This window comes from Microcaecilia unicolor, chromosome 1, assembly GCF_901765095.1.
Source record: "Microcaecilia unicolor chromosome 1, aMicUni1.1, whole genome shotgun sequence".
Classification (NCBI taxonomy): domain Eukaryota; kingdom Metazoa; phylum Chordata; class Amphibia; order Gymnophiona; family Siphonopidae; genus Microcaecilia; species Microcaecilia unicolor.
The window spans coordinates 46,482,654-46,504,179 of NC_044031.1; the positions used below are offsets into that span (position 1 = coordinate 46,482,654).

The 21,526-nt window shown below is 44.6% G+C and overlaps 1 protein-coding gene across 1 annotated transcript in view; it reads right to left on the bottom strand.

Moving 5' to 3' along the window:
• Positions 1 to 21,004, bottom strand: part of LOC115466452 — a 51,493-nt gene extending 30,489 nt beyond the window's left edge. The window contains 2 exon segments of the mRNA XM_030197718.1: positions 11,242 to 11,490; positions 16,393 to 21,004. Coding sequence (XP_030053578.1) covers positions 11,242 to 11,490; positions 16,393 to 21,004 — 4,861 coding nt within the window.
• Between the last annotated feature and the right edge of the window lie 522 nt (positions 21,005 to 21,526).

Genomic DNA, 21,526 nt, shown 5'->3' on the forward strand with positions numbered 1-21,526 from the left:
AGTCAAGGTCTCTCGCTTGGAGGGGTTTTATTAGTATATTTAATGTTCCGGCTATAATAGGATGCAGGGCATACATAGTTACACTGCACATTGACCTTCGTGGTTGTTGTATGTGACCATTTTGTAAACAGGGTTCATATGTTTATGCACTTCCATGAAGAATTGAGATAATAATAATAAAGTGCGAGGGAGGGATGGGGTTTGAGGCTGAGTTGGGGGAGGAAGGAAATGTTTAAAAAATTTTTGATGATGCCACCATTATCTCTTTCGCATGCAGAAGGATATGTTAACAATTTCTTTTTTTGTTGTATATTGAATGCGTTGATTGTTTACACTGATGAATCATCAATAAAAATTGTTGAAACTAATGTGACATATGCAAGGTGATGCACATTGGAAAGAATAATCTGAATCATAGTTACCTGATGTTAGGGTCCACCTTGGGGGTCAGCACTCAAGATAAAGATCTAGGTGTTGTTGTAGATAATACACTGAAATCTTCTTAGTGTGTGATGGCAGCCAAAAAAGCAAACGGAATTATTAGGAAAGGGATTGTGAATAAGACCGAAAATACTGTAATGCCTCTGTATCACTCCATGGTGTGACCGCATCTTGAGTATTGCGTTCAGTTCTGGTTGCCATATCTCAAAATATATATAGCTGAATTAGAAAAAGTTCACGGAAGAGCAACCAAAATGATAAAGGTGGTGGAACGCCACTCGTATGAGGAAAGCCTAAAGAAGTTAGGGCTCTTCAGCTTGGAAAAGAGACGGATGAGGGGAGATATGATTGAGGTCTACAAAATCCTGAGTGGTGTAGAACGAGTAGAAGTAAATCTCGTTCCAAAAGTACAAAGACTAGGGGACACTCGAGGAAGTTACATGGGAATACTTTTAAAACAAATAGGAGGAAAATCTTTTTTCACTCAACAAATAGTTAAGCTCTGAAGCTCTTTGCCAGAGGTTGTGGTAACAGCAGTTAGCATATCTGGGTTTAAAAAAGGTTTGGACAAGTTCCTGGAGGAAACGACCATAGTCTGCTATTGAGACAGACATGAGGAAGCAACTGCTTGCCCTGGGATTGGTAGCATGGAAGGTTGCCACGATTTGGGTTTCTGCCAAGTACTTGTGACCTGGCTTGGCCATTGTTGGAAGCAGGATATTAGGCTAGATGGACCATTGGTCTGACCCAGTGTGGCTATTCTTATGTTTGTGCAGAAACACACTCAGAACCTTACTGTACCTTAACTGCACTAACTCCCAGGACACAAAGAGAAACAACCTTATCTGTGAAAAGGCAGCTCTATAAATATTACACAATACCCTAAAACCCCAGTACACTATCTAGTGAGAAAAAAAAGAACAAACTGGACTGCTACAGATCTCTACACAAAACCTACATGTTAGCCTACCAGAATAACGCACCTTGCTCACACATGCGAAATACAGATAAACTATCAACAAATATGAAACATGGAATCACAGACCAGTAATAGGGATACAAAGGCAAAAATGTGAGCTGAAAAACACAAGGAGTCACATACAGTAATACTAGAGAAACAGAAATGGAAATACAGAATATCAGAGATGCATATTTTCCAATGCTGACATGTTCCAACAGATAAATTCAAAAATAAATACTTTTTTTCTACCTTTGTAGTCTGAGCATTTTATTTTTACATTTGATTTGGTCCATGTCTCTTCTGCTTTTCCTGGATCTCCTGTCCATTTCACATTTCTTCTCTCGCCATGTCTCTCCATATCTTCTCTCTGCATCCCACCTGTTCAGCATCTGCCTTCTTAGCGTCCCTATCCACCTCTTTTCAGCATTGCCCTGTGTCCCATATTCTTATTTCATGCCCAGCATCTCTTGTATGTGCCCTGTCCATCCCCTCTCTCTTCCCTTCCTCCCATACCCCCACAGGTCCAGCATTTCTCTCTCTCTATTCCCTGCCCCCCTTGGGGTCTGGAATAACTCCTTCTCTTCGTCTGTGTGTCCAGCACTTCTCTTCTGTTCCACTCCCCATCCCCTCCCAATCCAGTCTCTGTCTCTTCCCTCCCCCACTCTGGTTTCTCTCTCCCCTGTTGTGCTCCTCTTTCTGGCAGGGCCAACCACTCTCCACCCATCCAGCACATCTCCACGTCCCTCCAACTCCCTCCTGGTCCAGCAGATCTCCATCTCCCTCCAACGCCCCCCCCCCTCCTGGTCCAGCATATGTCCATCTCCCTCCAACGCCCCCCATCTCGTCCTCCTGGACTAGCACATGTCCATCTCCCTCCAGCCCCCCTCTCCAGCCCAGCACATGTTCATCTCTCTCTAGTCCCCCCCCCCCTTGGTTTAGCACATCTCCTTCTGGCACTCCCCCTCCACATAGTCCAGCATATATCCACCTCCCTCTCCCTCCCCCCCCCAATGGGACCAACATATTTCTCCCTTCTCCTCCCCCCTCCCAACAGGTCCAATATATTTCTCCCTTGCTTCTCCTCACGTAAAATTCAGTGTCTCTCCCTTCCTTCCAGATCTGCTAAAGTTGCTTCATCCCCTTCCCCAACACTGGGTACAATTAAGACACGCTGCTGCTTCCTGTGGCTGACGTCGGGGCCTTCCCTCTGCCAGTCCCGCCATGGCATCTTCCAGTTGAGGTAACCTCCTGTTTCCACACGGACAGGACCAAGGCAGGACCAGCAAAGGATAGGCCCTGATGCCAGCTGTGATTAAGACATGCTACTGTGGCTGGCATCGGGGAAGAGGATGAAACAACTTTAGTGGATCTGGGAGGGAGGCTGGATTTCAAGTAGGGAGAAGGAGAGAGAGGGACATGCTGAGGCCAGCATGAAGCCCTGTGCAACCGCCTCTATCACTCCTGCCTAAGGCTGGCCCTGCTAAAATCACAGGTCAGGAATCTTGGGTTACTGCTAGACTCATCTCTCACTCTGATCCCACAAATTCAAACAACCTTCAAAAATTATCTCTTGGGCTCATTTTCGAACGAAAAGGATGCCCATCTTTCGACATAAATCGGAAGATGGACATCCTTCTCACAGAAACGTCCAAATCGATATAATCGAAAGCTGATTTTGGATGTTACCAACTGCACTCCGTCGCAGGGACGGCCAAATTTCAAGGGGGCATGTCGGAGGCGTGATGAAGGCGGGACTTGGGCATGCCTAACACTAGGACGTCCTTGACCCATAATCAAAGAAACAAGGATGTCCCTGACGAGCACTTGGACGTTTTCACCCGGACCTGTTTTTCTTACGACTAAGGCACAAAAAGGTGCCCGAAATGACCAGATGACCTCCTGTTACTCCTCCAGTGGTCACTAACCCCCTCCCACCCTCAAAAAACATCTTTAAAAATATGTCGTGCCAGCCTCTATTCCAGCCTCAGATGTCATGCTCAGGTCCCTGACAGCAGTATGCAGGTCCCTGGAGCAGTTTTAGTGGGTGAGTGCACTTCAGACAGGTGGACCCAGCACCATTCCCCCCCCCCCCCCCCACACACACACACCTGTTACGTTTGTGGAGGAAACAGCAAGCCCTCCAAAATCCACCACAAACCCACTGTACCCACATCTAGGTGCCCCCTTCACCCGTAAGGGCTATGGTAGTGGTGTACAGTTGGGGGTAGTGGGTTTTGGTGGGGGAGGGGATTGTGGGGCTCAGCACACATGGTAAGGGAGCTATGTTCCTGGGAGCAATTTATGAAGTCCACTGCAGTGCCCTCCAGGGTGCCCGGTTGGTGTCCTGGCATGTCAGGGGGACCAGTGCACTACAAATGCTGGCTCTAAGGACGACCAAATTTAAGGATATGCACGTCTCTGACGGTATTTTCAAAACGAAAGATAGACGTCTATCTTGTTTCGAAAATATGGGTTTCCCCGCTCCTGGATCGGGACATTTTGCAAGGACGTCCAAATCTAAACTTGGACATCCTTTTCAAAAATGCCCCTCTCTATCACCTAAGGCAGCTATGAAATCTCTCTTTATATATTCAAAAGATGAGTCTGACCACAGTGTTCCTTGCCATGATAGCATCACGACTAGACTACTGCAATGCCCTGTACACTGGCCAAACCAAAAAGAGTTTGTATCAGCTCCAATTAATTCAGAATGCTTCAGCGCAACTGACAGAAGGCTGTAAGTGGCGTGACCTCATCACACCCTTCCTGCAAAAGCTACATTGGCTACTCTATGTTTGATTTTCAAGGCCCTCAGACAAAACTTAAAGAATAAGTTAGCCCTTTATACACCTTTAAGACCTCTAAGGTCCTTCCAAGGATCATCACTATCTGTACCTTCGTCAAAAGAAACTGTACGGTGATACCCACCAGTGATCCTTCTCCCAGAGGGGCTACGTATAACTCGAGACTACCTCCACTTCAGGAAGCAAGTGAAAGCCTGGCTTTTCTCCCAAGCCTTTAATACATAGGGTGACTGACTATACACTCATTCTGCACCTGGACTAGCTTGCCACACAGACTGTAACTTAGACCAGTTCCTTATCTCTTACTTAGCTATACAATGAACTTGACTCAAGTTTAGCTAACCATCAAATTATCCCAAATGACTCTGTACCGCACATCTTGTTCCCATCATATATCTGCTCTTGGTCCCTCAGCTATACGTTGAGCCGTATTGTAGAAAATCTTTAGCATCATATGTATGGTTAGTTGAATGCTTATTAGGTGTATCATTAGTATTTTGCTAACATTGTATTATATGTCTGGTATTTGAATTCTAGTGCTGTTCAATGTGTATATTTTTTATACTGTTTCACAGTAGTTCTGTTATTTGTTTTCAATCTACTTTTTTCAAGTTTACTTCATTTATTGTATTTATGTTTATTCTTGGTTTTGTCACTATTGTTATGCTGTTAACAAAATTGTTAACAGCGGGGCTGGTGGTTGGGAGGCGGGGATAGTGCTGGGCAGACTTATACGGTCTGTGCCAGATCCGGTGGTTGGGAGGCGGGGCTAGTGGTTGGGAGGCGGGGATAGTGCTAGGCAGACTTATACGGTCTGTGCCCTGAAGAACACAGGTACAAATCAAAGTAGGGTATACACAAAAAGTAGCACATATGAGTTATCTTGTTGGGCAGACTGGATGGACCGTGCAGGTCTTTTTCTGCCGTCATCATCATCTACTATGTATGTTAAACTGTACCTACTGTACTCTGCTTCTTCTCTCTTCCCTTCCCTCCATCCATGTCCAGCTTTTCAACTCTCTCTCCTCCCCTCCATCCATGTCCAAAATTTCTCCTCTCTCCCCTAAATCCATGTGCATCTCCTCCTCTGTCTTCCCTCCCCTCCATCCATGCCCAGCATTTCTCCTCTCCCCCTCCACTCCATCCATGTGCATCTACGTCCTCTGTCTTTCCTCCCCTCCATCCATGTCCAGTATTTCTCCTCTCTCCCTGCCCCTCCAACCGTGTGCATCTCTTTCCTTCCCGCCAACATTTCTCCTCTCTTCCCTGCCCTCCACTCCATCCATGACCAGCATTTCTCCTCTCTCCCCTCCATCCATGTGCATCTCCTTCCTGTCTTCCCTCCACTCCATCCATGTCCAGCATTTCTCCTGCCCTTCCCTCCATCCATGTCCAGAAACACTGCTCTCTCCCCTGCCTTCGCTTCCCATCCATGTCCAGATTCTCCTCTGCCCTCCCATCTGTGTCCAGCGATTCTCCTCTCTCCCCTGCCCTCCATGTCCAGTGATTCTCCTCTGCCCTATCCTCCCATCTATGTCCAGCGATTTCTCCTCTCTTCTCTCCCCTGCCCTCCCCTCCCATCCATGTACAGCAATTCTCCTCTCTACCCTGCCCTCCATGTCCAGCGATTCTCCACTGCCCTTCCCTCCCTGTCCAGTGATTCTCCTCTGCCCTCCCCTCTCCTCCCCTCTATGTCCAGTGATTCTCCTTTGCCCCCTATCCTCTTCTCCATGTCCAGTAACTCACCCCAGGCCTCCACCTGCCCCCCCTTTTAAGCCCCCATCGAGTTCCAGCGCCCCAGCTGCACCTGCCCACCCTGAGCTTCCTGACAGCCCCACCCCCGCGATGCGTTTAAATCTTTTATTTTTTTTACATGAAGTTGCAGCACCAGCGTTAGTGAGAGGACCAGGCTTGCCTCCTCCTGCCTTCCCTTCGTTCCCTCTCAGTGTCTTGCCCCCATGGAAACAGGAAACTACGTCACAGGAAGGCAGGACACTGAGAAGGAATGAAGGGAAGGCAGGAGGAGGCAAGCTTGATCCTCTCACTAATGCCGGTGCTGCGACTTCTTGTAAAAAAAATAAATAAAAGATTTAAATGCGTCACGGGGGTGGGGCTGTCGGGAAGCTAAGGGTGGGCAGGTGGGGCTGGGGCACTGGAACTCAATGGAGGTTTAAAAGGGGCGTCGCGGGTGGCAGGAATGGAAAGCAGGGCTGGGGAGCTGAGGGCGGGTACGTGAACCTAGGAAAAAAAGGTGCCGGTACGCCGTACCGGAGCGTACCGGCACAAAAAAAGCACTGCCCACAATGAATATTTATGAGAGAGATTTGCATGCACTGCCTCCACTGTGTGCAAGTCTATCTCATGAATATTCATTGTGGGTATCCTGAAAACCTGACTGGCTGGGGTGCCGCCAGGACCAGGTTTGGGAACCACTGCCCCAGTAGGAGGAGCACTGGTGTTCTAAGGCAGAGGTGGGCAATCCTAATCCTCGAAGGCCATAACCCAGTCGGGTTTTCAAGAGTTCCACAATGAATATGTATGAGATTAATTTGAATGTAGTGCTTCCATTGTATATAAATACATCTCATATTCATTGTGGAACTCTTGAAAACTCGACTGGTGTGTGGTCCTGAGGACCGAGGCTGCCCTCCTCTGTTTAAGGCTTGGTGTAATTTTTGCAGTGTTGCATTTTCATAGGGTTGTTTGGGCTCCAGTTGATGCTGTTTTTTGCATCGTATTGTCTGGCAGTGGAAGGATACTACTCCTGTTCTGAAATGAAATGAAATGAAATTTGAATGCCCCTATCGGACCGACCGTTCACTTGTCTATTAGATTGTAAGCTCTTTGAGCAGGGACTGTCTCTCTTTGTTAAATTGTACAGCGCTGCGTAACCCTAGTAGCACTCTAGAAATGTTAAGTAGTAGTAGTAGTTTTATAGATCTATATTTTTGTAAGGTGAGATGTAAGGAGAAACAGTCTGGCTTGTTGGGGAATATGGAGTGTGCTACCAGCCAATATTCAAAGCGAGTTAATCGGCTGAGAATGGCTGCCAACTGGTTAACTCATTGGTATGTGGCTATCCAGTCATTTTCAGTGGCATTTAGATCAGTTGGTGCTATTTATGCTGGTCCTGTAATAGTGGTATAAGGTACCCTTGAACATATGTGTTTTTCTTGCCCTGACCTTCAATCTTTCTGGTCGGCTGTATGGGAGAGAATTTAGTGTTATCCTTCATATTGAATTTCCTCTCTCTTATAACTCAATATTTTTTGGTCTGCAGGTTTAAAAAAAAAACAGATTACATAGTAGATGACGGCAGAAAAAGACCTGCACGGTCCATCCAGTCTGCCCAACAAGATAAACAAATATGTGTATACCTTACCTTGATTTGTACCTGTCTTTTTCAGGGCACAGACCGTATAAGTCTGCCCAGCACTATCCCCGCCTCCCAACCACCAGTCCCGCCTCCCACCACCGGCTCTGGCACAGACCGTATAAGTCTCTCCAGCACTATCCCCGCCTCCCAACCACCAGTCCCTCCTCCCACCACCGGTTCTGGCACAGACCGTATAAGTCTGCCCAGCACTATCCCCGCCTCCCACCCACCAGTCCCGCCTCCCACCACCGGCTCTGGCACAGACCGTATAAGTCTGCCCAGCACTATCCCCGCCTCCCAACCACCGGTTCTGGCACAGACCGTATAAGTCTGCCCAGCACTAACCCCGCCTCCCAACCACCAGCCCCTCCTCCCACCACCGGTTCTGGCACAGACCGTATAAGTCTACCCAGCACTATCCCCGCCTCCCACCCACCAGTCCCGCCTCCCACCACCGGCTCTGGCACAGACCGTATAAGTCTCTCCAGCACTATCCCCGCCTCCCAACCACCAGCCCCTCCTCCCACCACCGGTTCTGGCACAGACCGTATAAGTCTGCCCAGCACTATCCCCGCCTCCCAACCACCAGCCCCTCCTCCCACCACCGGTTCTGGCACAGACCGTATAAGTCTACCCAGCACTATCCCCGCCTCCCACCCACCAGTCCCGCCTCCCACCACCGGCTCTGGCACAGACCGTATAAGTCTGCCCAGCACCATCTCCGTCTCCCGCCACCGGCTTTGCCACCCAATCTCGTCTAAGCTCTTTAGGATCCATTCCCCAAAACAGATTGTAATTGTAATTACAAAATATTCAATACACTGTTAGCTATTACAATTTCCACTATTATTAATAACTGGAAAAACCACAAAGTCTCTTTCTGTTTTTGGTGGGCCAATGTATGTACAATTCTCAAATATGAAAAATCTTTAGCAGAACACAATAATTCTATGCAACGTTTTCAAACAACCTGGGGCCCGTTGATTAAATTTTGTCAACATTAATAATACAGTTATAGATTGTATTCAATGCTCATTTTTTCTTTGTTGTATGACTTTGTATGACTATTTATTTTATTCTTATTTTTCAGTGGTTGCACTGTTATAACAGAGATATCGCAGTGTATAGAGTTGTCTTTATACCATGTCTATCATTGTTTATTGTTGGTTTATTTGTTTACATGATCATCGTACTGAAAATTCATTAAACATATTTGAACTAACAAAAAAAAATCGGTTGGTGCTGGTAAAAATGACTAGTTAGCACTGAAGTGGAAACCGGCTATGCCAGGAGCATTCCGGAGGCGTTTCAAAGGCGGAGTTTGGTTAGTTCCAATTATTCAGAGCTAACCGTTCATGTTTAGCGCATAAATAGGACCGCATAAATAGATGTCCTATCTTTATGTGCTAGTCCATGGCCAGGTTAAGTCTGAATATTGATTTAAGCGGGTATGAGCTAGCTGACTTTTGAAAAAACAAAAATTCAGTGCCGAAGCCTACACAGGACCCAGCACTGAATTCCCAGTTTTAGTACCACTGGCGGACCAAAAAAATGCTGTCCGCTGCTGGCTGGGAAGAGTTTATATTGAGATTCTAGCGCAGGGCTTCTCAGCCCAGTCCTCAGAACATACCTAGCCAGTCAGGTTTTCAGGATATCCTCAATGAATATGCATGAGATACATTTACATACCAAGGAGGCAAGGCAAGCAAATCCATCTCATGCATGTTCATTATGATATTCTGAAAACCTGACTGGCTGGGTGTGCCCCGAGGACGGGATTGATTGAGCAGCACTGCCCTAGGGGTTCTAGATTTATTCCCATAGAAAAATTCATTGAATGATGCAATCAAATAATTATACAATAGTATTTTATTGAGAGCAGAGGTTGCTTTTGTATACGCCAGTGATTCCCAACCAGTTTTCCATGGAAAGGAAATCACCAATATCTGATGCTCTTGTCCAGACCAGCACCTCACAGCAATAAAAAGCACCAGTGGTTCCTCTTAAACATGCTGAAACTCCTTTCCGATCACATCTTTGAAAGCTTGCCCCCTATTTTGTCTTACTAGTGTTACTTTTTGCAGTGTCTACTCCTAATGTCTCTTACTGGCACAACCGGCTCTTTAAGATAATATGTATTGAAAAACTGGCATATTTCATAGGGGAGAGGGTGCCAACTAAGATTCTCATTGGAGCAAAATTTTGGGTGCAACACCCTACTTTATTATAGTATTTTCTTATGCTTAATATTGTATCAGGCTGTGGTACCCTGTGTCAGCGCAATACTATATCTTTCTGCATTACTGATTGGATGTAATTGTCTCCTTGGTGTGGAGAAGTAGCCTAAAGGTTAGTGCAGTGGCCTGGGGATCTGGGTTCCATTCCCACTGCAGCTCCTTGTGACTCTGGGCAAGTTACTTAACCCTCCATTGTCCCAGGTACAAAATAAGTACCTGTATATAATATGTAAACTGCTTTGATTGTAGCCACAGAAAGGCGGTATATCAAGTCCCATCCCCATTCTCTTTGCAGTTAAAAAAATATGCAGTGTTCAGAACTTGTTGGGATCCGCCACCACTATTCTGTCATCCTTTCCACTCTCTCCCTGTCAGCTCCATCACCACTCCATCCTTTTGTTCCACTCTGATCCCTCCACCCCTACTTTCTTACCCCTCAAACACTCTGCCTCTCTCTGCTTCCCTGCATTCATGCTTCCTTCCGTTCCCCATCTCTAGTTTCAATACAGGATTACATCCTTCTCTTATCCAATGCTAGCTGCTGCCTCCAGACCCTGCTGCTCCCCAATTTTGTTTCCTGCCCCTTCAAATCCCTGCACTGACTCCTCTTGCCCTTGGGGCTGATCCCCCTTTCCAACTCACTGTAACCCGCTGCTATTGCCACTGGGGTCCCATGATGCCAAAAGGAACAATGAGATGTGTCACTATGTGATGATGGCTTTGAAGAGGGTCAAGCAAAGTTTCCCAGCATAGCCCCGAAGTTGCACCTGACAATCTAGTTTTCTGAATAGCCACAATGAATATGCTTGAGAGAGATGTGCAGACATTGATTCTCCGTTGAAAAGACCCAGGACTTAAGAAAGATCTTTCCCACAAGAAACTCCCCAATGATAACAACCAGTGGTGTAGCCATGGGTGGGCCTGGGTGGGCCAGGGCCCATCCTATTTGGACTCAGGCCCACCCAAAATTTTGGTACTCTTGCTATGGCTGGCAGAGATCCTCAAACCCCACCAGCTGAAGCTTTCCTCCTCTTTCAAACCGCATCTGGCAGAACTTGCCTCGAGCTGACACCAACATCAGCTCCTCTGCACATGCTTAGTTTTCATGCATGCACAGCCTGCTGGCCATGGCATCAGCTCAAGGAAAGTGCCGCTGGCTGCTGTTAGGAAAAGCGCTGACTGCCTGAGCAGGAGGAAATCGTCAGCTGGCGGGGTTTTTAAGATCCCTTCTTGCTCAGGTATTTAATATTTTGGGCTTGCAGGTGGAGGGAGGGACAAAGAGCAGAGAGCGGAGCAAATCAGAGCAGAGGGGGGCTAGAGACGGGGGGAGCATGAATTCCATGCCCACCCACCTTGGACTCAGGCCCACCCAAAATTGGCTGTCTGGCTACGCCCCTGATAACAACATTGCACAGACTTTACCTTTATGATTAATGATCTCGCAGGTCCTCTGGTCCATTGTTGTCTTTCTGTCCCCCAACAGCGCTAGGCTTGAAGCTTCTGTTAAGCTGTTCAGCTCTGGGTAGTGGTAGGGTGCATCACTCTCGCTGGACGAGCTTGATTCAAACTGAATGGAGCTGTGGTTGGCTCTCCTCTTCTTTTCTTCATGAGCTGGGAACTTCTGTTCCTCTCTCAGATTCCTGCCACTTGTTGACTTTTCCCTGGAGAGGACTGATGGCCTGCTGGTCTCATGGGCTGCAAGAGAAACAAATCTTGTGCTCTGTTTTTGCTCATTTAAATGAGAAGAAGCACATTTCCTCTTTGCTCACATCTTTGTGCCAGGCAGGACCAATGCATCAAAACACATCTCAGGGTCTTTCTCTGAGTTTTCTATTGGGTTATTTTTTCTGTATATATCGGAGAAATCTTTTTCTGTCTTTACATATCATATAGTCTGTGCACTGTTCAAATCTCAGTGAGGTTTTCTTACCTCTATATACACCTGCATCTAGTTCTTATAGGTCCGGTTGCCATTTGTGCTAAACTAATTATGACATTATGCATATTTGGATTGTAACTCATTAATTTAATTTAAATGCAAGAACTTATTATCATGAGCGGATGCCCCTCTAGATCTTATTTTTCCTGTTAAATCTATTAGAAGCCACACTCCTGTCAGGTCTTGAAATTAAAATTCTGTCTCTCTCTCTTACTTGGAATCTGAGGAATGTGAGGAGCTGGGCAAATCTGCATTTCTAGCACACCTGTAATTAAAGATGAGGCAAATTAATTTTCAGAAAAAGCTACAGTAGCGATGTTTTGGAATGGTGCATCAGATGAATCTCATTTCCATCTTGTATTCAAGAGAAGTAAAGGTCAACGGGAAAGTTGCAGGGGGTTTTTTTTTTTGGGGGGGGGGGCTAACTTAGCACATCTGTGACAGGCTTTGAGAGCTATCCTTCTTTCATCAGGTCAATGAAGCATAGTCACAGAAAAATTAAGTTTGTCCAAAAAGGTACCACCTACAACTTGCCTGTTGACCCTTATTTCTATGTTTTCAATGGACTACCATGGCAATCACAAACTTTACTCACCGTTACAAGACCATATGTTACAGCAACCACTGGGATTTTATGCAGAAAGGGTACAGTAGGTTTTTGGTGGGTTTTGTGGGGCTGACACATTCCACCACAAGTGTAACAGTTAGAGTGGACTATGGGCTTGGGTCCCCTTCTCCACAGTGAACTGCACCAACCCCTAGGAGACTCCAGGGACCTGCTTCCTGCTCTAATAGGATTGGCCATAACATCTGACACTGCCATAGAGGCTGATATGTATTTCCCATATTTGGTGGGAGGGGATCAGTGACCACTGGAGGAGTAAGGGGGGGGGTCATTCCTTTATTTCTCCAGTGGTCATTTAGGTTATTTTTGTGGCTTAGTCATTATTAAAACAGGTCTAGCCCAAAAGTTCTTAGTTTTAGTCTTGGATATTTATATTTTGTTTCATTATGGCAGAAAAATGTCCAAGTGTTAGGAATGCTCAAATCCTGCCCTTATCACGCCCCTGACGTGCCCTCTTGTGATTTGAATGTACTGTGGACGAAAAGCATAGAAAAATGTTTAGAAAATGTGTTTGAAAATGGCAATTTGAACGTTTTAGCAAGCAAAACGTCCAAATACTACTTTAGGCCACTTTTAAAACATTTTTTTCTTTTGAAAATGAACCCCAAAGAGTACCAGGAGTTAGCTATTTCTGCAAGGAAAAAGATTGATCGGTTGGTTTAGTACAAAATGGACTTCAGTAACACCTTGGTCTACAGAGGCAGATCATGTAGGAGTTGGCACAGCCTAGTCAAGAAATAATTTGGTTGCAACAGTGAGTCATGGACGTGGGCCAAGATTTGAACAAGCCTACACAAATTCCGGAAGACAACCAAGGTTACACTGCACTCATAAAAACTGAAAACATCAACTCCAGAACAAACATATAAATGTAAAATATCAATTCTTGAGAGATTCACAGGAACAAAGATAAGAAAAACTGCAATATCTCCCTAAAAAGAGCATTATAGAAACCTTTAGTAAGATAACACCTTATCAGCTATTAAGGGGTCCTTTTACTAAGGTGCGTTGAAAAATAGCCTGCGGTAGTGTAGACGCGTGTTTTGGACGCATGCAGAATTATTTTCCAGCGCACCTACAAAAAAATGCCTTTTTAAAATTTTTGCCGAAAATGGACATGCGGCAAAATGAAAAATGCCGCGTGTCCATTTTCGGTCTGAGACCTTACCGCCAGCCATTGACCTAGCGGTAAAGCCTCACGCGATAACAGGCGGTAATGACCTAGGCGTGTCAAATGCCGCTTGGCGCGCATCCGATATGTGCGTCCGAAAATAAAAATGATTTTTCGGACGCGCGTATCGGACGTACGCTAAAAATGAAATTACCGCAAGAACCACGCGGTAGCCGGGCGGTAACTCCATTTTGACGTGTGTTTGGCGCGTTTACACACGTACATGGTTTAGTAAAAGGACGCCTAAGTAACATGTATCTAGTGATCTTAACTCTTTGATTGCTGAGACGGGGTGTTGAGATGTACAACAGCAGTAAGTTAAAGCTTAAAATCTATTTAAAAGCACTACTCTGTTTTAGAAGTTCAAGTAGACAGGAAAACGTTTTCTCTTTTTGCTTGCCATCTGTATTGTATGCTAGTTGCTTTCTAAACAGTTACTGTTATTATCGATCTCTTCCTGAGGAGATTCTACTCACTCCCTGGTTTTATTGTGGTAACAGAATGAAAATCCTTATATACTGAATAAAGACTGGTTTTACATTTCTGCTATGTCGTGCTCTTGAGTTTGTTGGAACAAGCTCACTGTACGAAGTAATCCAAGGAAAATCTGACAACCATGTAGCTTGGTTTGTCTAGTAAGTTATGACAGTAAAATCAGCTAGCAGATAGCTCTAGAAGTCCTAACAAAAATGCAAGCTTTCACATAGCTGGCTCTATCACCTGGCAGTCTACAGATGGGACTTAAATGGCCTGTTTGGGCAACAATGATGCTAGTTCTGCCTATTATTGCAGAGCTTTGTAGGAGTGGCCTAGTGGTTAGGGTGGTGGACTTTGGTCCTGGGGAACTGAGGAACTGAGTTCGATTCCCACTTCAGGCACAGGCAGCTCCTTGTGACTCTGGGCAAGTCTGGACAAGTCACTTAACCCTCCATTGCCCCACGTAAGCTGCATTGAGCCTGCCATGAGTGGGAAAGCGCGGGGTACAAATGTAATAAAATAGATACTATTGGAGATTCTACATGGAATGTTGCTATTCCACTAGCAACATTCCATGTAGAAGGCTGCGCAGGCTTCTGCTTCTGTATGTGCAGGACATCAGACTCACAGAAGCAGAAGCCTGCGCGGCCACATTGGTGATCTGCAAGGGCCGACTTCTACATGGAATGTTGCTAGTGGAATAGCAACATTCCATGTAGAATCTCCAATAGGAGCAACAGTGGAGGAGTGGCCTAGTGGTTAGGGTGGTGGACTTTGGTCCTGGGGAACTGAGGAACTGAGTTTGATTCCCGGCACAGGCAGCTCCTTGTGACTCTGGGCAAGTCACTTAACCCTCCATTGCCTGCCGCATTGAGCCTGCCATGAGTGGGAAAGCGCGGGGTACAAATGTAACAAAATAAAACATGAGAAAGGTGGGAATGAGAGGGAAAGAAATGGCAACCTGTACGCTCATTTACCAAGAAGAAAGACAAAACAACCGTCCCAAATAAGGAGTAATATGTCATACTCTGTGACTGGAGACTGGGATGTATCTTTAGCAATGTGGATGGAAACAGCTAGATAGACTGGATGGGCCAAATGGTCTTTTCTTGTTGCTGGATAAATCTTGAGGTGACAAGATGTTCTACCTTCTATTCTCTAACCAGTACTTTGGAATGCTTAATGTTATGAGCTTAGGGATGAGAACTTCTACCACAAATTTAAAGCTGGGGTGAAAATCTAGTTCTTGTGCCTTGCATTTGGTGGGACATGAGGTACCAGACAGAGCACAGTTGCTACTGGAACCCCTGTCCTCTCTTCTTCAGCTGCAAGAAGCTGTCAATGTATTTTAACTTTTCTTTTAATGTGCTGCCGATTATGTCTGCCATTTTGGATAAAGTTATTGTAAACCACCTTGAGGTTTAAGCAAAGAAGGGTGGTACAACAAATGCAATCAATCAATCAATCAATCAATACTAAGCCATGAACTTCAAGCTCTCTTGTTTTCACTTTATGCTGTTATGAATTTCGACCTGCTGGGTGCTTTGACTTAAGCGACTGAGCTTGTTCGTTCAGGAATGACATTTCTGTTTTGAATAAACCTGGATAATACCTTCTACACAGCGTGTTCCGGAATTTCCATTGTCCAGTGCTCAGAGGGGATCAAGGCTCATGCATTTCACCATAGCATCTAAATATGTGGCTTCACAGCCGTTATAATATGACATGGCACGGCCAACAGATCAATTAATATCTAGAAAATACTGGAACATACAAATTCTGGGAATCAGTTATCTATTATTTTAATTTAAAGACTTTGGATTCCACCCTTTCAGGTAATGGCACCAGTGATGCTGCATTTTGAATCAGTCATCAGAAAGAACAACCACAAACACTTTGGTTTCCAAATGTTAGCGCAACTAACAGATAGTTTTGATGAACAGGTACTGGTACCATTTCCTGTATTATGAAATACTTGGGTGTAATTCTTAGCTTGGGTTCCTGCACCTCAGGATATCTAGGACCTAGAATGCTGTCAAGGTAGTATGCATGGGCTGGGTTTCTGGGTTCGGGAGGGAAAGAAGAAATTGGAGAGCAAGTTAATGGCAGCACACCTTTCTGACTCCTAGACCACACTGACATGCTCTGGAAGGAGCAGCATTGAGCCATGGCAATCACAGGAGACCACTGCAATGCCTGGTTTGTAATGGAAGGAAAAGGTTCTCGAGAAATATACAATAATGCTCCAGTGTCATGGCTTTGGGGTTTCTCAACCTTCCCCTCATCTTTGGGACATGCCTGGGGGAAAATTAGGATCCTGCTTAGGAATAGAAGATACTTAATTTGTAAGAAAACACCAACAATTACCTGCTAAATATTTTTTGGACTCCAGCAGTACTGATGACTGGTGCTCAGCATGAATGTCCTCTAGCTTTGAGCTTGCTTTAGATACATGAAGCTGTGTGGTGTCTCTTTGCTCTTGAATACTGCTGTCTGAATGACAGGATGGGGAAGATAAACATGGCAGAGGTAGTTCAATGGCACCGGGGCACGGAGAAGTAGGGGATGCATCACTGAGAGGAGTATGACTAGAGGACACCTCTGGTGGAACATGAAAAAAAGAGGAGACAGGGCGAGACTCCTGCAATGGAGACTGAAGCTGTGAATCACCAACCTGGAAATACGAAAAATCAGCTTGCAGTTTGTGGACTAGATCAGATGGCCTGGTCATATTACGTGATTCATGATACTTTGGGTGCTCTATACTTCCTTTCACATCTTCTGATGCACTTGTATTGTGGATTCCCTGGTTATCACTTGCTTCTGGATGCTGCATATCTTGTGGTTTTACTTCCATTTTCTCATATGTCTCACCACTGTCTGAACTAGTTACCTTGTCCTGCCAATAATGCTCTTCTCTACAAATGTTAGCATCTTGCTCTCTCAAAATATCTGCCACCATTGGCTCACTGAGCTTATTCAGAAAACCATCTTCCTTCCTAGTTTTGGTATGCATTTCAACGTTCTCCAGGGTGGATGTCATCTCTGATGTTTCTTCCCATGCTACTTTGGACTGTAACTTCAGACCACAGGGGAGTGATGTTTTTGCATCTAGCACTTCTGCTTGGCTGCTCTGCAGTGAATCTAGTAAGATTTCTTCAGGTTCTACCAAATCGCTGTCTTTTATGCTGGGAAACTCAATGGGGAGATGCACTGGAAATGGACTACTTTCAAGACACGAAGGCCGCATTCCTAGTTCTAAAGCCTCCAACTTTCCAAAGGAACCCTGCAACATGCTGGTTATTTCTTGCAGGCTACCTAACCTTTCTTGTTCAGATTTTTGCAGTGAAAAGGCACCAGAGGAATTCAAGCAACTAGAATGGTAGACCGACACATTTTCTGTGACTTTGAGGTCAGGTTTACCTATCTGAGTCTTAGTGTCTGATGTCCAGGGATCAGTACCGATTTCCATTCCTAAATTCTTAAATTTAGGGCATGTAGTGTCTGTTAGAGTGCTGGTCGAAACAATGAATTCACTTACATATTGATCTTGCTTTGAAGATATGCAAGGCTGCGCTAATGATTTTCTACACACAGGATATGTGGAAGTCATCTTCTGATCTTTTATGGGCACTTGCCTGCCTTTAGTGTTGTCCAAGTTACTTTCCTCCTCATGTATGGAAAATGCAGGTTTCTGACTACCTATTGTGTGGCCTAGATCTGTCAGTTTGTTGCTTTTAGATGGTAACTTGCTCCTTTCCATAGTTTCTGTGGGAGTCTGGCAAGAACTTGAACTTGATGGTAAAACAGACATCTTTGTGGCATCATATCCTAATTCAGCAACTGCCTTCTCTGGCATCTCAGACGACAGTGAAGTGTTGCATGTGTGCAAGGATGTCTCTTTTATACAGGTACTATGTAAAGATAGTTTAGGAGAAGGTAAGTCCTGCTTCTCTACTAGTGAATCTTCATTCATCAAACTATCTCTGATAAGTGCACATACTATCTTTCCTGAGTTTGTATCTTTACTGTCGGTCAGATCCAGATCACCAGACAGCTGTTCTAAAACACATGTGGATAGATACGTTTCTGGAACTGATCCTTCAGTCTTGGTTTTTTCCTCTGATCTATGGTTATATATTAAATTGGAACTTTGTTTGGCAGCAAGATCATCTTTAAACTCACATGTAACTACTGTGCAATTATCATTATCCTGAAAAATAGGGAGAGTAGATTCCTTGAGATTTCTCGGCACATTCTTTATATTTTCAGGAACTAGAACTGCTGAGTTAATCGTACCTTCCTCTCTTTTCTCATATTGAAGACACGTATGGTCTCCATTTGGTCGATCTTTGGAGGTGGAGTGGTCTCCAGCATCTACATTTGATTCCAGTTCTGTTCTACTATTACTTTCAGACAGTTCAGTGACTCTTGGCACTTGCAAGCTGGAGTCTGTTGATTGTGGTATTGAAAACCTTTGTGTAGATAACTCCAGTTCCCTTGAGCCCTCGTTGCCTTTGAACTCCAAGTCAGATCCCACTGGAAAGATTTCTGTTTTGTTGCACTGAACCTTCTCTGGCACAGAGCTATTGGAGGACTCGTTACCTGCTTCTGTAGATAAGGCGCTGTCTCTTTCTTCATGCCTGCTGACCGTGACACTCTCACTCAAGATCTTCTGTATCTCAGCAGTATCCTTTTGATTCACATCTGCAGTCACCGGTATAGATGGCTCACCAAAAGTTGATTTTGACTTTAATATAGCTATATCATATAAACCTGTCTCTTCTTCCCCTTCTATGAGTGTATCCTGTCTGTGACACATGTTTTTATTTATTTCTGGGCATGACATGTTTTCCAAAGTAATGTCACTAGTAGAAAGTATGTCTTTTACTCCTGTTGTAGTTTCACTTAGATTGGAATTGCTGGTCTCTGCTACACCTGATTGTAGTGAGTATTGTTCAGAAGTGTTTTTGGTATATGTCTGTTGTTCAGCTGCAGCTGCTTGGGCTTCTCTTGCTTCATTTCTGTTTATAGCCAGAGTTACTGATGTTGAGAAATCCCTTTCATCTTGCACATTTATTTTGGACACAAGGCTCCTTTGTAATCCTTTAGACAGCTGTTCTTGACAAGCCTCTATGTTTGATTCTGAAAAATTTTCTGAAGATTCTGTAGGTAGTAATACTGGTTGTAAATCTATATTTGCTGTAATTCTCTCCTTTTGATTATTTTTGTCTCTAAGTTCTTCCTGGTGTCTGTTCATTTGTCTCATTAGCGACTGTGTGGCAGGATACACGTCCACATGTTCATCATTGTTATTGACTTGATCAAGAGAAGAGAAGTTCTCTAGCTCATCATCTGAGTCAAAACATGCAATCAGGCATTCTTCTGATGGCATGGTTTCAAACCTGGCCTCTTCTGGCTGCTGCAAAATCAGCTCACAGGTCATTTCTGTCTCAATTTCTGACCTATCTTCTCTCTTGTCCACTTCTGAAATTTGCAAAACTCTTTCTAGATCTGTTTTTTCAACAATAGCTTCATTTTCAGTCTTTATGGCACTATCGCTTTTTGCAGATTTTAACAACTGTTCTTCAGACTCAGTCAACCTCTCTTCCACTTTAAGAGTGCTTAACTCAACTTGAAGGTAGCTTTTATCTTCTAATTCGGTAGTTATGAGAGAAGATGGTTTTGACTTTGCATAAGTGGCCGTTTCTGACACTCTCTCATTTTGGTCTTGTACTACATTATCAGGTCCTAAACATGCATCTGTAGGCTGACCTACAAGCATTGCTTGGTTTGAAGACCCATGCAATGCTGTAGATATTTTAAGTTCTTCACCAGTGTCAAAGCAAGCAATTAGACATTCTCCATCACTGGAAACACAAGTTTCCGGAGCTTCTTCCATCTCTGACAAATTTGTCTGTTGCTCAGGAGAATTAGCAGATAATGACAATGATCCTATTTCCTCTTGATTGTCTTCTGCTTGATCTAATCCAGTCATATACAAGTCTAGATCAGATTTCAAAAGTGGGGTGCCAGTTTCAATATGACTCATTTTACTTTGCAGTGGAGCACTGCTGCTAATGCTGTTGATGGACTCCAGAGATTGATTCCATGCACTTTTTTCAGGTTTGGTTGAACTTTGTTCTACGACAGTGAGGTCTTCTAATCTCGGATCTGCTAATTGGGATGTTAGCCTAGTGGTATCTCTTCTGCCTGGCACCTTAGCTTGGGCAAAGGAATTTCTTTCATGCCCAGCTTTTTCTTGGCCTTCCCTCAATACTACCTCTACTTTCTCCTGTTGCTCTGCCAGTAAGTGCAATTCGGATGCAATTTGTTCTTCTGCTGTTGCAAGGTTATTTGGATCTATCTCAAGAGCTGCAAATACGGCACATTCTTCATCAGTATCAGATGAGTCTGAAGAAGTTTCCATTTCACTTTCACTTTCAAAGTTTGAGGACTCCTTTTCTGTATCCCCAGGGTTTGCTTTGTATCCTTGAGTGGAGTCTGATACAACAGCATACTGCTCAGTGCTATAACGTTTCTCATCTTCTTCTCCATCATATGATGCTGAATCAGAAGACTCTGACGTGTCATCTGGATAAGCAAAGGATTCATCCACTCCTTCATTAATGGAGGACTCTGACAGAGAATGTAGGAAAGAAGCCGAGGTGCTATCATCATCATTTTCAACGTCACAGATCACATCGTTCTCAACAGATTCTCCTTGGGGAAACAAAGTAATCTCCATTGATTCTGCTTCAAAGATCAAACTTCCACAAAAGGGCAGCAGAGCAGCAGGGATCATCTGGTCATTCTCTGTGCCCTCTGTATTAGTTCCAACAAAATCATAGGGCAGCTCAGTTGAGGATGTGGTTTCAGTGTCTAGATTTGTAGCTGTTACTTTTGTTTCGGGATAGCATCTTGTACCAGGTATGTTATTGGGATCATTTAATGACTCAAGTACTGGGATCATATTGGATGAGTGGAAGGTTTCCAGTTGTTCAGGACTGATTGGCCTTATGAAAGTCACCAATTCATCATGCTCTTTGGCTTCGTCCTTTTGAGAAACACTTGTAATAGAAGAAAACTTGCATTCCCATACCTTTTCTTCTGGCTCTGTAATATGTTCATAGTTTGTGTCTTCATCTTTCATCTTTCCACTGACTGATGGTAAGAACTGACCTTGGTTACTTCCAGATGAATCTCTTCCAGAAATGGGGCATGTCTCCTGCTCTGTTAGCTGAAAGTGAAGGTAAGACTGTCTTGGATCATCTGAAAAATCTTCAACAAGTCCATAAAGTGATTCCACACCAGTAGTGGGGGCATCCATGGTTTCTGATTCAGTCATCAAGTTTGGTGAACATGAAGGAGATACACTGGATGTGCCAGATGAGGCCCAGCTGCTTCCTTCTGCAGTAATGTAGGATCCTGAAGGAGATGTGGGAGGAGAGCACAGTCCTTCATTTTCCATGTCATTCTGATCCTCATTAAGACT